This window comes from Macaca fascicularis, chromosome 17, assembly GCF_037993035.2.
Source record: "Macaca fascicularis isolate 582-1 chromosome 17, T2T-MFA8v1.1".
Lineage (NCBI taxonomy): Eukaryota > Metazoa > Chordata > Mammalia > Primates > Cercopithecidae > Macaca > Macaca fascicularis.
The window spans coordinates 25,270,467-25,286,552 of NC_088391.1; the positions used below are offsets into that span (position 1 = coordinate 25,270,467).

A 16,086-nucleotide genomic window follows, 5' to 3' on the forward strand; every position below is an offset into this window, starting at 1 on the left:
TATTTTAATTTAATTCACAATTAATTACATTAAATATTTAATTTGGCTTACAATTCAATAAATATTTAAATTGCCTTAAAGTATACTCATGGCATTGTTAAGAAATGTCTTTTTTATTATTATTGACAAAATAAAAACAAGCCTTTTATAAACTTTACTATTTTCCCTTTAAATGTTTAAAATATTATATTCATATTTCCCTAGAACAATCACAAGAGTCACATTAAAGTTCTTTGCCATGAAGAAATACTTATGAAATCAGAGAGAAAGGAAAGAAAAATGTTATTTTAAAATCTACTGTAAGTCAGAAATAAAAGGTTAATGAAAAGGAAGCAAAATTTGTAGAATGAAGGAAGCCATGTTTTGTTTTGTTTGTTTGTTTGTTTATTATACTTTAAGCTCTGGGATACATGTGCAGAACGTGCAGGTTTGTTATACAGGTGTACGTGTGCCATGGTGGTTTGCTGCACCCATCAACTTGTCATCTACATTAGGTATTTCTCCTAATGTAGCCCCCCACCCCTAACGCCCCAGCCTCCGACCCCCGACAGGCCCCGGTGTGTGATGTTCCCCTCCCTGTGTCCATGTGTTCTCATTGTCCAACTCCCACTTATGAGTGAGAACATGCGGTGTTTGGTTTTCTGCTCTTGTGTTAATTTGCTGAGAATGATGGTTTCCAGGGAAGCCATGTTTTAAATAGTTGAGCAACCAGTTAAATATATTTTTATGCTACAAATTTATAAATTTATGTTAGCATCACTTTTCAGTAATCATGTAGCATTCATTATTAGAAAAATATTAGGAGAGCCTGTTCCTTTCAAAATAATAAAGCATTTCTCATTTTCATTTCTACAACATGGCCTAAACTTTTAATAGATGCAGCATGATGAGTTTCTTTTTATGCTTCACTTTTTAAATTTCCTTCCTACCTTTACCTCTGTCCGGTTGGATGGAAATCTTTCCACAAAAAGTTATGCTCTGAGAGATGACCAATGTTAGGCCCAGAACAATGTTACCTATTTCTTTATCTAATAGGTAGGACTCCAGACAGAAGGAGTGAGTAAGGACTGAGATACAGTCATTTCTACAACATGGCCTAAACTTTTAATAGATGCAGCATGATTTGCATCTATTAAAATGTAATGGTAACAAAATGTTACCATTACAAATATATCAGAGAGCTATCTGTCTCAGTTTTTACTCCAATCTCTATATATGTATGTATAGTTTGAACCATAGCCAATGACAATAAAATATTTATCCCAACAGTAGGTACTGTTTAGATACTCTCTGGAACCCAAAATTGTATGTCAGCCTAAACCTGCAACATTAATTTAAATTTCAAATTCCACAAGGGGATATTGAGCACCAATTATGTTGACCAAACAATATACCAGGTTATGGGGAGCAAAAAAATTACTTTAGAGCTGGTCTCTGCCTTCAAAAAGCTAATAGAAGTGATAAGTTGGAAAAGCAGCAATTCAATGCTATTGATATAAGTATGATAATAAACAATGGCAAGATGTACAAGGTGGCTCAGAAAAAGGATGGTTAATTCTGTGGAGTGTTTGGGGTTGGAACTCCTGAAGAGCAGGCCAGGGGGCAAGAAATTGAGGGTTGGGGTGAATTTATGATGGGACCAATTAGTTAGTGAAGCAAGTATTCCTGGAAAGGGACTGATAAATTAAAAGGATGTACATCTATGTAGGAACTACAAATCTACTAAAGTTGGGGGAAAAAAAGCAGTCATAGTAGGGGTGAGAAATGAGAGAAGACAGGAAATTAAGAAGTTATATTGCTAGATGGCTTCTTCTAACCTTCCTTGTTGCTGTCCATGGCCATATTCTGGGTCTAAGGAACAGCAAAACATTACTTCTGAGATCCAGAGGATGGCTACAGGAGAAATTTGCTAAAGAGGAGTTGAGATGAGGTTTAGCGGAAGAGAGAACAAGGAACTGTGAAGATACGTTGTTAGGTGACTCTCACATATGGACTTTGAATTCACTCAGAATGATGGCAAGAGTTGGAGGAGAAAAAAGAATCATGAACCAGGTACCAGGAAATTATCTGAAGGTCAGTGCAGGATAGCAATAAAATAAGAGTACAGCCAGATTATGTAAGTTTCTGAGAAGAGAAGAATCATTGGTAGTGTCAAGACAGGAGAATGCTGATCCACTCCACCAGGCCTCTCAGCACATGGTGATGTGAAAGAAAGAGCAGCCCCTCTACTTGAAGGAGCCACCAGGGAGCAGTGTCCTTAGGTTATGTGTCACCCGTGGTGAGGAGGGACAGAGAGAATTCTGTGAAGGCCCTGAGGTTGTAGAGCTCTAACTTTGTGTGCAATTAGACGAGAGTTTTCTAGGGCAGAGGTTTGGCAGGAGGTCAGCAGTGAGAAAAGCCATTTGGCAGAAAAAGTTCTTGGCGAGTTGTGATGGTTAACATATATTCACTAGGTCCTACGATGTGCCAGCCCCGGTGCTGGATTTTGGCTTGGTGATGCAGCCATGCAGAAATTGGTCTCAGCTCTGCCTTTGCAAAAAGAGAAGGATCTAAATTTGCCTCCTGAGAGTATGTGAATGAGAAGCTTAGAAAGAAATGACTGGCCTCAAGCTTCTCAAAGGGTAGTGTAGTGGATTTCTGCTGAAACTAGACTATAAGATTTTTGAAATCCTTATTGAGTTGCAGAAAAGAGTGAGAGACTTAAAAGCTAAGATTTTACTTTGCCTTTGGATGCTTCAGTTTTTGAATATAAAACCTACCTTCACAATTGTTGAAAGATAAATATTTTATTTTACTTTCCCTCCTCCAGTGCTTTGAAGCACTGAGAGAGTCAGATGATCTGAATTAGTTTTAGGCAGGCGAGAATGGAGTTTAAATGTCCATTTTGAAAGACCTTATTGATTATGTTTCTTTGGGCTACACAAATCAGGTTCACATTGTTGGAGCAAAATACTCAGCTATAAGATCCTTGGGCTATATTTTGTTCATCCTTGTATTTCCAGATCTGAAACATCATAGGCAATTTATAAATATTTGTGGGTTAAATAATTTAATCTTACAAAGATTCAGCAAGCGGCTTGGGTAGAGGGTAGGATATCTAATAGGAGGGCAGAGGTGTCAGGAGCACAAGGGCAGTAATTAGGAACAACCTCACCAATATAAATTAGAGCCAATATGAATGGAAGTTTCTTCTTGGCCCTTCTCATGTTCAGTGATGGAATGGAAAATAAATGTTCTTACTCTCCTACTTTGTACCCTTCTCTGTTTATTAACTGCTGTTCCCTTCACTACCTAAAATAACCAAACTACTCAACTTGGGGAAGGTTCCAGATCATGATGTGACTGGGCTATGTTAAGGGTCTGTCTGATCAGTTGGAATCATCCTGTTTTGGCCAAGATAGTACCAATGGTGTTTGGGAATTTCCAGTAGACTCAGGGAGATTGCAGCTCCCATCCATGGGGGATGGAGGATGGAAGATTCACAGTGAATGAAGGCAAATAGAGATGTTGCATTTGTCAAGGTCCAGCAAAGGCAGAAACAGTTTTATCTTGATGTACTTAATAAGTGCCAATATCTTAATTTCCTAACTCATCTATTCTGTTACTATGTATCTGTGAATGCAAAGACTACAAAAATCATTATCAGAAAGACACATATTTTGAGTTATTTTTCCAGTGGCAATGATTCTTTATAGAAATCAATGTAGAGAACATATATGCCCATTTTATAGGATTTGAAGCATAATTTTTAGTGTTTTCATTTATCACGGAAGTTAATAGTCATTATATCTTTTACCTTTCCAACATACGATTTGTCTTATATATGACTTTTTTGATGCAAAACCCTTCTTCAGGGACAAAATTCCCTATTATGACATATGAGAAAACATACTCTGTTTCACCTCTGTAATGTTGTGCTTATGTTCAATTTCCAAGGGTAGAAGTGGCAAAAGATGTCTGGATAATTAAAACCAAAAGAGAAATAAATTAATTGGGCCCCAACTTAGATAATTCCTTCAGTCCTTTCCTCTACTTAGTCAACATATTATAATCAATATACTATTTCTTAATCATTTTTCACTGTTTAGCTCCAGGCAGAAATGTAAAAAGACCAACAATATTTTGGGTGATTTAAATGCTTGAAGTCATGTTCTTCAACTCATTAATGCATAAAAGTCACCTGGGAAACTTGTGAAAATTGTAGATTCCCAAGCTTCATGATGTGACCTAGGAAAATGCATTTTAATAAACAGCCCAGTTGAGTCTGACACAGGTGATCTTGGGCACCATATTGAGAAATATGGTTAAGAGAATGTGAATACTTACATGGCCTATGAACCACAAGCAGAAAGCAGGGGAGATCCATTCTCTGGCATGGATTCCACAGTCAATCCACATGGCATTTTTGGCTGTTTGTTCTTTTCCAGAAACCTGCTCAAAGAAACCCCAAAAGTAGCAAAAACAATAACAATAAGCTTCAGGATAATAACTTTCATTTATATAGTGCTTATATTTAATAGTTTCAGCAAATCTCTGAGATATGAATTGTTCTGCATTTCTTTGAAAATTCTCAAGGGAAATTTAAACACTGGTGAGATTAAGTGACACTAGTTAAGGTAGCAAAGCTGGTATGAATTGAAACTGAAGTTTGAAGCCAGGACTCTGATTTCAAACTTTTTATCCTCCCACAATTATGCAGTCATGTCAGAGCTGCATGTGGAAGTTTAGAAGAGGAGACCAGAGAACTAATGATTTGGGCTGTATTTTCATGCTTCATTTAGAGGTAAATGGGTGTGAGTTGGATGGCAATCTTCCCTGGGAGGTGTAGAGACACACCAGGAGCAGAAACTCACTCAAGATTTTCCTCTGAGTGCAATTTTTTTTTTTTTGGTGTGGATTATTTCTTTATTTCATACAAAAAGAAGCATACATCTAACTTCTCATGAACTGATTACCAGCAAATAAATCTAGGGACAGAGGCTGTGTTCCCAGTATGATGGACTAATACAAGCTGCTAACTCTGGAATAAGAATTGTCAACCTTTTCTCAATGATAGCCTTTGATGTCTTTAGAAGAATTATCAAGAACACCTCCAAAATTAATCATACTGTATTTGCCTTTAAAAGTGAGCTACAACACAATTTAGGGTATAGAGCAGTGGTCCCCAACCTTTTTGGCACCAGGGACCAGTTTCATGGAAGACAGTTTTTCCATGGATGGGGCAGAGGTGGGGTGGAATTGGGGGTTGGGATGGTTTGGGGATAAAACTGTTCCACCTCAGATCATCAGGCCTTAGATTCTCATAAGGAGCGTGCAACCTCGATCCTTTGCATGCACCGTTCACAGCAGGGTTTGTGCTTCTATGAGAATCTAATGCTGCTGCTGATCTGACAGGAGGCATTGCTCAGGCAGTAATGCTTGCTCACTGGCTATTCATCTCCAGTTGTGTGGCCTCATTCCTAACAGGCCATGGACTGGTACCTGTCTGCAGCCCAGGGGTTGAGGACAACTGGTATAAAGGGAAGGAAGAAGAGTGTTGTAAAATCAAACAAATATGTAGACTTGCAATTCCAAAACAAGAAAAAGAAAGAGTTAGATATTTAGATTGTCATTTGAACCACTCCAGGAGGTTTTTTCCTAACTTAGAGCTAGCAATATTTAACAAGATAGTAAATATTTAACAAGATTTAACAAAATATTTAACAATATTTAACAAGAAAGCCCAATGGCATTGGCCACTAATCGTCAAATTGTATAGTCAAAGAGAACTACCTAGCTTATTCTACTCAATGTAAAGAAAATCTTAAGTTGTCTACTTGACCTTTCTAAGTCCTGGGCCAATTTTCTTGGCACTGGTTCTGGCACCGAAAGGTTGGCAAAATCCCAGAGACTCACATTATATGCACATCCTTGATCAAGTAAGAGTAGGACCAAACCATCCAGAATGCATGATTTTTCAACATGTACAGGTTCCAGATAAGCATGTTCCAAGGACTACACACAGCATGGCTGAAAGCAAATGTCATGGGTGGATATGCCATGATACATGGATCCAATCTGATTGACCAACTCAGTGACCAAGGGGATCCAACATTTCATATGTCTGCCTTGAGTCTGCATTGCAAGTACTTGTAAACGACAGATTAAAACTGAGAAGTCCTAACCCAAAGTCTTATCTTTGAATAACCGGAAGCTCACCTATCACAATTTAGATAATGTTGGGATACTGTGCATAAATTATATGTTACTAAATTAAATGTACATTTTTAGTGACTACATTATTTTCCAGAGCTTTTTAAAAAGGACTTTAAGAGAAAGAGGTAGAAAACAGAACCATAGAGTTGTTTCCTAGTTCTGAAAACAATTGGCTGTGGCTATGTTCACTGACCTTTACTAAGGTCAATTTATTCAAGAGAGAAGACATCCAATCCAAGATAGGTTAATCAACTTCTCTTCCATAACATTTTGCAACTGAAAATATATAACCAAATGGGTGGCAATTGGAGTAGAAACCATCATAATAACCCTACTGCAAAGGACTTCAGCCTTTTCCTGCTGTTCGTCCCTTGCTGGGATTTGTTGTCCTGGTCTTACTTTAGTTTCAAAAGTTGTACCTGGAAGTACTAACCAGAGCAAACAGGTAAGAGAAAGAAATAAAAGGCATCTAAATGGGAAGGGAAAAATCAAATTATCCTTGGTTGTAGATGACACAATCTTATATTTAGAAAAACCTAGCCTCCACCAAAAAACTAAATTGCAGGTTATAAAATCAACACACAAAATCAGTAGCATTTATATACAACAATAGCAGACAACCTAAAAGAAAAATCAAGAAAGAAATACCAGTTACAATGACCAAAAAAAAAAAAAAAAAAAAAAGACCTGCAATAAATCTAACCAAAGAAGTGAAAGACCTACAATTAAGATCATAGAACACTGATGAAAGAAACTGAAGAGAACACACAAAAAAATGAAAAGATACCTAAAGATACCTCATGCTTACGGGCTTAAGAATTAATATTGTTAAAATATCCATACTACCCAATGGAGCCTACAGATTCAATGCAGTCCCTGTGGACACCAACACACTCTTCATAGAAAGAGAAAAAAAAAAATCTAAAATTCTTATGGAGCCACAAGAGATCTTGAAAATCCAAAGTAATGCTGAACAGAAAGAGCAAAGCTGGAGTACTAAAACAGCATGGTACTGGCATAAAAACAGACACATGGACCAATGGATTACAATAGAGAACCCAGAAATAAATCCACAGATTTACAGTCAACTCGTTTTCAACAAAGCCACCAAGAACATACATTGGGAAAAGGACAGTATTGTCAATAAATGATATTGGGAAAAATTTTATTCATAAAATTCAAACTAAATCCCTGTCCCTCACTATATATATAAAATCAACTAAAAACAGATTGGACGTAAATGTAAGAGCTGAAACTATAAAACTACTAGAAGGAAACATTGGGAAAACAATTCAGGACTTTGGTCTCAGCAAGGATTTTTTTGGGGTAAGATCTCAAAAGCACAGTCAACAGAAACAAAAATAGATAAAGGGGATTACATCAAACTGAAAACTTGCTTCTGCACAGCAAAGGAAATAACAGAGTGAAAAGAAAAACATGGGAGAAAATATGTGCAAGCTATTTAATAATCAGAATATATAAGGAACTCAAATAATTCAAAAGGAAAACATAAATAATCCAATTTTTAAAATGAGAAAGGAATCTGAACAGACATTTCTCAAAAGAAGACACACAAATGGCCAACAGGTATATGAAAAAATCCTCAACATCACTAATCATCAGAGAAATGTGAATTAAAACCACAATGCAGTATCATCTCATCCCAGTTAAAATGGCTTTAATCCAAAAGACAGACAATTACAAATGCTGGAGAGGATGTGGAGAAAGGGGAACCCTTGTACACTGTTGGTGGGAATGTAAATTAGTATAGCCACTATGAAAAACAGTGTGGAGGTTCCTCAAAAAACTAAAAATGGAACTACCATGTAAGCCAGCAGTCCTACTATTGGGTATGTATCCAAAAGAAAGGAAATCAGTATATCGAAAAGATACCTGCACTCCTATGTTTATTACAGCACCATTCACAATAGTCAAGACATAGAATCAACCTAAGTGTTCTTCAACATATGAATGGATAAAGAAAATGTGGTACATATACACAAATGGAATATTATTCAGGCATTAAAAAGAATAAAATCCTATCATTTGCAGCAACATGAATGGAACTGGAGGTCATTATGTTAAGTGAAATAAGCTATGCAGGGAAAGACAAATACCACATGTTCTCACTGACATGGGGAGTGGAAAAAGTTGATCTCATAGAGGTAGAGAGTAGAATGGTGACTACCAGAGTCTGAGAAAAGAGGATACAGAGAGGTTGATTAGTGGGGACAAAGTAGTTAGAAGGAATAAGTTCTAGTGTGTAGTAGCACAGTAGGGTGACTAGAATCAACAATAATTTATTGTATATTTCAAAATCGCTAGAAGACAAACTTAAAATGTTCCCAACACAAAGAAATGATAAATGTTTGAGATGATGGATATCTCAAATACCCTGATTTACACATTGTATGCATGTATCAAAACATCACATGTGGGGAGAGAGGGAGAAAAAAAATCACATGTACCCCAAAAACATGTACAATTATTATGTATCAATTTTTAAAAATTAGCATCAAAAAGCTGCACCACTTTTTTAATTTTTAATTTTATTTTTTTCAAGTCCTGGTTTTATTTTCTGTTAGTGTTTGTCCAGTAACAGAAAATAAAACCAGGACTTGAAAACAATAAACACCACTTCCTTCATTTCATGAAAATGTTATAATGGCTTATCTAATGTCACATAAACAGAAACAGAGTTAATTCTAGAACTGGGTTTCATCTAGAACTGAAGCCTTAACCCCCAAGAGACTGTATTTGGAGATAGGGCCTTTAAAGAGGTGATGAACATGAGGCCCTTAGGGTGGGTACTCATCCAGACTGACTGGTGTCCTTGTGGGAAGAGATTAGGACATACAGACCAGGACAAGACTGTATTATTAATGGGAAAAATAGCCAACCCCTAAATAGCCAGGTATTAAAGTTGAGGAACACCTGTAATGCAAATATTTTCAGAACTCAAGAAAAGAAACTCAAGTTTTAACAAACACCACTGGAGAATTAATCCCTCCCCTCACATGGAAAGATCAACGACTTTCCCCACAACATACCTTTAAAACATAAAGTGGGTGCTTCTCATAGGAGGATCCAATGTGGATTTTTGTAAGCATATCAGGATACTTCTCAGTTATAAGTTCTATCCAAGAATAGATCTAGCAAAATGGAAACCAGAGGTTAGTCACGAAGCAAGTTCAAAGCATTTCCCTGACCAAAGGAAGCAGCTAACTTCTTCAGAGAAAGGAAAACCTCTGTATGTGGAATGCATGAGGACCTAAAGCACTGATGGCGGGGGCTTTCTTCTGATGTTTAGGGAAATTAATAAAATTAAAGTTTTCATAAGTGTCAAGGTTTTGGGAAAGAGTGAAAAAGTGCTAAGATACTTATAACGAGGTAGGAAAAGTTAATCTTTAAACTATGGCCCCTGAAAGTTATGTTTAAAGTCATCACAATGATAACAAATTCTTGTTATCATTCATTCAAAAGTTCGCTTTTATATGGGACTTAACAATGCACTTTTCAAGATGAAGGGAGCCCTGAGCACCGTCTTTACAAAGCAGGATAAAGGGAAGCATCGCTGTTTCCCACTAAAGACCTGTGCAAGCACAGTGAGATTGGCAGAATGATGAGAGGCAAAGGTGGGGACAATCTGGAGGAAAAACAAACAAACTCAGTTATCCCAGATTCTGGACCTCTCTCTTGGGTGGAAGTCCAGTTGTTTTTGAGGTTCTGTCAAGATAATAGGGGAAGGAAAAAGAAAAAAAAATTCTGACTTTAGGGCTGGCACCCACTTCAAAGCAAGCATTGCATTATTGTCTGCTTTGAGATTGCTGGGATTGAACTGGGTTATGTTTTAACGTGGACCAACTTTCGAGGGTCCATTCTTAAACTCTGATGCCTTCTGAAATGGAAACAGTCAAATCCTGGCTTTATCTCTGGGAACTTTTCTAGAGGTGATTTCAAATAGCAATCCTAGCTGGTAAAAACTGGAGCACCATTTATCCCTGGGTTCTCTGAGATCGCATAACCAGCATGAGTGGTAGGTGTGAGTGGTTGTCCCCATGCCAAGAATTAAGGGGTCCTGCCCACCTGCCACCAAGTACTGATCCTGTCAGTGTCTGGGGTGTCAGAAATGTAACCATCAGCAATTTCCTAGTTGAAACTCCATTTCCCGTGTTACTCCTCTAGGCATAAATACACCTGAGAAAGCTACCACAAAAAAATTAATTTATTCATTGATACTTCAGTAGATTTCCTCTAACACGAGAGGTTGTGTAATCTGAAGGCAGTTTAACCGACATACTTTATACATTTCTCAAACTAAGCTCAGGTAGTAATGCAACATTCTTCGAATAACTCTTTTCTCTCGCCATTCTAAGAAGTAATTTTTGGCCATTTGTTTCTTTTTCCCTACACTGGATCATCTAAGATCTCCTGGTGTGAGTCAATGACAAAATAACCTGTGCTACCCACCAGGCCATCTTGTAGAGAGGGCTGATCAAGAGACCACTGATCAAAGGGAAAGAAGTACTTAGAGGAATTTTCTGGGAGCAAAATTGTTATGGTTCCTATGAACCTCTTAGAAAATAATAGGGGCGGGAGTGGAAAGAGAAGTACAAGATATTTTCTAGAATGTCATAGTTAAGGACTAAATGTTACACCCCCTTCTCCAATTCATATGTTGAATCCCTAACTCCCAGTAGGTTAGAAAGTGGCTGTATTTGGAGATAGGGCCTTTAAAGAGATGATCAAGTCAACATGAGGCCCCTAGACTGGGCACAAATCCAATCTGGCTGGTGTCCTTATATGAAGAGGAGATTAAGATATACAGAGAGAGACACCAGGGATGCATGTGCACAAACAAAAGGCCATGAGAGGCTGGGCATGGTGGCTCACGCCTGTAATCCTAGAAGTTTGGGAGGCCAAGGCGGGCAGATCACTTGAGCTCAAGAGTTCGAGACCAGCCTGGCCAAGGTGGTGAAATCCCATCTCTACTAAAACTACAAAAAATTAGCTGGGCGTGGTGGTGTGCTAGTCCTAGCTACTCTGGAGGCTGAGGCAGGAGAATCGCTTGAACCCGAGAGGCGGAGGTTGCAGTGAGCCAAAATTGCACCATTGCACCCCAGCCTGGGCGACAGAGAGAGACTCTGTCTCAAAAAAAAAAAAAAAAAAAAAGGAAAGAAAAGGCCATATGAGGAAGAACAATGTGAGATCACAACTACCTGCAAGCTGAGGAAGGAGGCCTCAGTAGAAACCAAACCTACTGCCATCTTGATCTTCTAGCCTCTAGAATCAGGAGAAAATAAATTTCTGTGATTTCAGCTACACAGTCTGTGGTATTTTATTACTGCAGCCCTAACAAACTAATAGAGCCGTGAGCTCATTTTTTCCTCGTGTGTCATTCCAACTCTTTCCTGAAGATATGGTAAGAAAATATAACTTTTTTGAACAAAATAATTAAAATATGTTTTGACAAATATTTAAAAAGACTTCTGTGTATGGCGTCCCCCTCTCCCCACCAAACTTATCACAGCAGTGACAGTTTCACTTTCTGTATTTTGCAAATCCCACCTATGAAACCTCTCTGCATCGAGTTTGCTCATGCAGTCCTGCTGATGGATGCTGGAGAGAGGTGGTCTAAGTTGGATAGATGTAGAAGAGATTAAAAAAAAAAGTGGGGAGGTGCAATTGTAAGACCCCGTCAATCAACCAGGCACACATTCTAGAAGCATACTGACTTCTTGCTTAATTAACTGGGAAGGAGCAGATGCTTTTAAAGATTATACACATAAAATTGATTCTCATTACCTAAGTCTTAGATGTCTTAAAAATATGGATATGGTCCCTAATAGTTTCTGGGCACCTAGTCAAAGATGACAAAAATAGTTATATTAGGCAATATAGGGGCATACTCTTATAAAAAGGCATCAAGGTATTTTTTACTACTTGGAGAATACCATATAAAAAAGAAAGTCCTCCTGCGAATTTATTCTTTCAACTAACAAATATAGGGAAATGGCTTTTAGTGGATTATGTGAAAGCTTGCTGAGGTCTCACCTACACATCAACATCTTACTGAAGTTCCCTCTAAAAGGAGTGGAACCTGTAAGTACTGACATAAAAAAAATCCAATTTCTTAAAGATTAGAACAAAGGCATTATTATTATTATTAGTTTAAATAGCTTCCTTCTAATGAATAAAATGCAATTAGTTATAGTGTATTAAATGTAAATGAATATATTTCTTTAATTCAGCGAGCTAATCTGGTAATTAGTAAAATTAGGGTGATGGTCCAAAGAGACATGATTAATTGGACTGGTGATTTTTTGGTGGCAGTTTTAATTAAAGCCCCTATTGTTTAATTTCTGTTGTTCCATAGCATAAAGTGTTACTCCCAGCAGTTAGAGATATTCTTAGCTGTAGACAAACATCCTGCAGTTTACCAGATATGATGCAATCTTCTCAGGGAAGATGACCACCATGTAATTAACCTAAGAGTGTGTGTGTGTGTGTGTGTGTGTGTGTGTGTGTGTGTGTGTGTGTGTGTGTGTTTGTGTTTTACCATCTTCTACCAGTTATGATCCTTGGATATTCCCCTGGTTGAAATAGCAATGCTGGTTAAATGAAAATAGTAGCTTTGAAGAGCTGTGTGATGGCTTACTTCATTTAGTGAGTGATACTGTTCATAGTACGATGCGGAGGCTCGGGGGCTGACTGTGTCATTGGAAATCTGCTGTTGAATAAGATCTTCCACATCTGCCAGCAGGACACTAGGTGATGAAACAGAGAGTAAGCTAGTTTCCAAGCAGAGGGTAGATCTTCCCACATGGCGCATTGCAGGCACAGCAGGTGAGCACGAAGAAAAAAATCACTAAGAAACCGAATAAGCATTTCATCAAGGTAAAAGCACGATATCTCACATTGTGATAAACTGATCGACAAACCCTTTCCGTAGAGCCTACATGGGCACTAGAGAAAAAGTAGCTCCTATTAGGTATATTTTCAGAACCTCCATAAAAACCACCCTTTCCCACCATTACCAACATTACTCAATGGTGATTCTTCAGTGACTTTTATATGAGCATATGGATTGATGTACCTTTCTTCAATCCAGAATATCACTGTATTATGCTGTTTTCAGTTAAAGAGGAAGAAGAAGCAGGAAAGCCTTTTCTTTTTTTTTCTTATTTTTTCCCCATTGACCTGCACCAGATGTTCTGCAGAGCCAAAGAAATAGAACAGGAAGGCCAGGCGCGGTGGCTCAAGCCTGTAATCCCAGCACTTTGGGAGGCCGAGATGGGCGGATCACGAGGTCAGTAGATCGAGACCATCCTGGCTAACACGGTGAAACCCCGTCTCTACTAAGAAATACAAAAAATAGCCGGGCGAGGTGGCAGCGCCTGTAGTCCCAGCTACTCGGGAGGCTGAGGCTGGAGAATGGCGTGAACCTGGGAGGCGGAGCTTGCAGTGAGCTGAGATCCGGCCACTGCACTCCAGCCTGGGCTACAGAGCGAGACTCCGTCTCAAAAAAAAAAAAAAAAAAAAAGAAATAGAACAGGAAAAGGGAAGTACAGGAAAGGCATCTCGTTCAAGTTCTCTTCAGAGCGCCACATTTGTTAACCAGGCAAATATTTTAACTGAATTCAGGCATTCTATCACCTAAGATGAACAAGTTGAAAGTTACCTGTCATACTAATAAAAGGTTCTTTACTTTTATTTGGGCCAATAAATAAAAGCCGCAGCGTCGACATCAGAAAGGTCTAAGTTTGACTCCTAACTCTGCCATGTTCTTTCCGATTTACCCTGAAACATTCCTTTATAGGTAAGGATATTTTTTCATCTATATAATGGGGATTGCATCTACTATTTGGGGTTAAGTAAAGATTAATAGACACAATGTCAATTAATAGGAAGGTTCAGCACACAGTTCCTGGAAAACAGTACACACCTATAATATACTCTATAATATATTACTAATAATTAACATAGCATAGTATCCAGGGGGCACCCATTGATACACAGAAGAGAGCATGGTCTCAAGGAAGGGGCCAGGCCACCAGGAAGGTACTGGCAGTTGGGCAGTGGATATGGAGAGGAGATATTAGACAGGAGACTCCATAGGAAGAAGGCTAGACTCTAAGCAGAAATTGCACCTGATACACTTTTTAAGAAAAGGAAATCATTTCTAATCCACATGGTAGGTGCTGTTTTTACCCTTAATATACAAAACTTGGGAACAGAGAGGTGAATAATTCCCCCAGGGTCATGTAGGTGGTAAGGGGCAGTGCCAGACTAACCCGAGATCTCTGCAGAGTCCAACCACCTGTTACACTTTTTAAAGCCAGACATTCAGAAATGGTCACTGTCTTTGTGAAGAAGAATTAGCAGAAGCTAAATCCCCTCCCACAGCTGCTTTTTCGGGAGATACCACAAAGCCTACCAAGGCAAATGACAATTTTGCTCCCTGAGTCTGGGTACAGAGTCGCCAGAGAAAAAAGAACTATGAGAGGCTTTACCAATCATTGAGTCTAACCTGCATTTTAGATAAGGGACCAAGGACATGAGGAGTTGAACCACTTATCCAAGATCACAGAGCTGGACCTTAGGCTTTATCACCAGTCCATTCGGTCCAGTCAGAGACTTCTATGCTGCCATGGTTAATACATTTTATTGTTCCAGGAAGCAATTATACCATACCCTAGTCAAGTGCGTAGTAGGTGTTTATAATAGCTACTCAATATGCATTGAATAGTGCCTACCTGCATAGAATTCCGCTCACATTTAAATGGGATTTCACAATGTCGACATCAGATGAATTTACAAAAAAATGGACTTGTTTTTTCTTCGCAATAAGGTCAGATGTTACCGGCTGCCAGAGAACAATCTACAGTTTAAGGGGCAAAATTGATAAAATTAAAAAAGAGTTGTTCACATCATTCTCATCTGTAGCTACAGCCATGACAGTTTTATCTATAAGGAGCATGAAAAGGACACTACCTGGTGCTGGTCCCCATCCACACACGGTAATATAAACATTTATTTTGCAGTGAGCTTTTAAAAATTCCTTTCCATAACTCTAGTTGCAAAAAAAAAAAAAAAAAAAAAAAAAAGCCTGGAACATGTAAGATAATCCATAAATATTTGATGAGACAATGATGAATGACTATATTCATGACTTAACTGTAAAATTGCATGTGTACATCAGATATTTGAAAGGAAACAAAATTTTGTCTAGAAAGTTGATTAAACATTGATTTTTTAAATAAAAATTTCGTGTTCTTGTAATTATCATGTCATTGTTCCTTTTTAAGAAAATGTGGCACATATACACCATGGAATACTATGCAGCCATAAAAAAGGATGAGTTCGTGTCCTTTGTAGGGACATAGATGCAGCTGGAAACCATCATTCTCAGCAAACTATGGCAAGAACAGAAAACCAAATACCGCAAGTTCTCACTCATAGGTGGGAACTGAACAATGAGATCACTTGGATACAGGAAGGGGAACATCACACACCGGGTCCTACTGTGGGTGGGGGGAGAGGGGAGGGATAGCATTAGGAGATATACCTAATGTAAATGACGAGTTAATGGGTGCAGCACACCAACATGACACATGTATACATATGTAACAAACCTGCACGTTGTGCACATATACCCTAGAACTTGAAGTATAATTTTTAAAAGTATGTAATAAAAATATATATATATATCTAATTATGGACTTTATTTTTTCTCTCTTAATGTATTTTTTTTTTTTTTTTTTTTTTTTTTTTTTTTTTTTAGACGGAGTCTCACTGTCTCCCAGGCTGGAATGCAGTGGCGGGATCTCGGCTTACTGCAAGCTCCGCCTCCCGGGTTCACGCAATTCTCCTGCCTTAGCCTCCCGAGTA

General features: G+C 38.2%; 1 protein-coding gene and 1 long non-coding RNA gene across 5 annotated transcripts in view; one reads left to right on the top strand and one right to left on the bottom strand.

Annotated features, from left to right (window-relative positions):
• The window catches only part of LOC107127946 (uncharacterized), a 52,789-nt gene that overhangs the window by 15,250 nt on the left and 21,453 nt on the right, over window positions 1–16,086 (top strand). The gene's annotated exons all lie outside the window — the stretch shown is intronic.
• Window positions 1–16,086, bottom strand: part of CPB2 (carboxypeptidase B2) — a 57,320-nt gene that overhangs the window by 14,877 nt on the left and 26,357 nt on the right. For 2 of the 4 annotated variants that reach the window (XM_074021984.1, XM_074021983.1), the window contains 5 exons: window positions 14,952–15,076; window positions 12,854–12,962; window positions 11,415–11,478; window positions 9,246–9,347; window positions 4,327–4,431 (listed from right to left, as the gene is read on the bottom strand). In XM_074021984.1, the coding sequence (XP_073878085.1) occupies window positions 4,327–4,431; window positions 9,246–9,347; window positions 11,415–11,462 (255 nt within the window). In that variant the 5' untranslated portion in view covers window positions 11,463–11,478; window positions 12,854–12,962; window positions 14,952–15,076. The remainder of the gene's footprint in view (window positions 1–4,326; window positions 4,432–9,245; window positions 9,348–11,414; window positions 11,479–12,853; window positions 12,963–14,951; window positions 15,077–16,086) is intronic. The other 2 variants (XM_074021985.1, XM_005585800.4) reach the window with 1 other exon arrangement.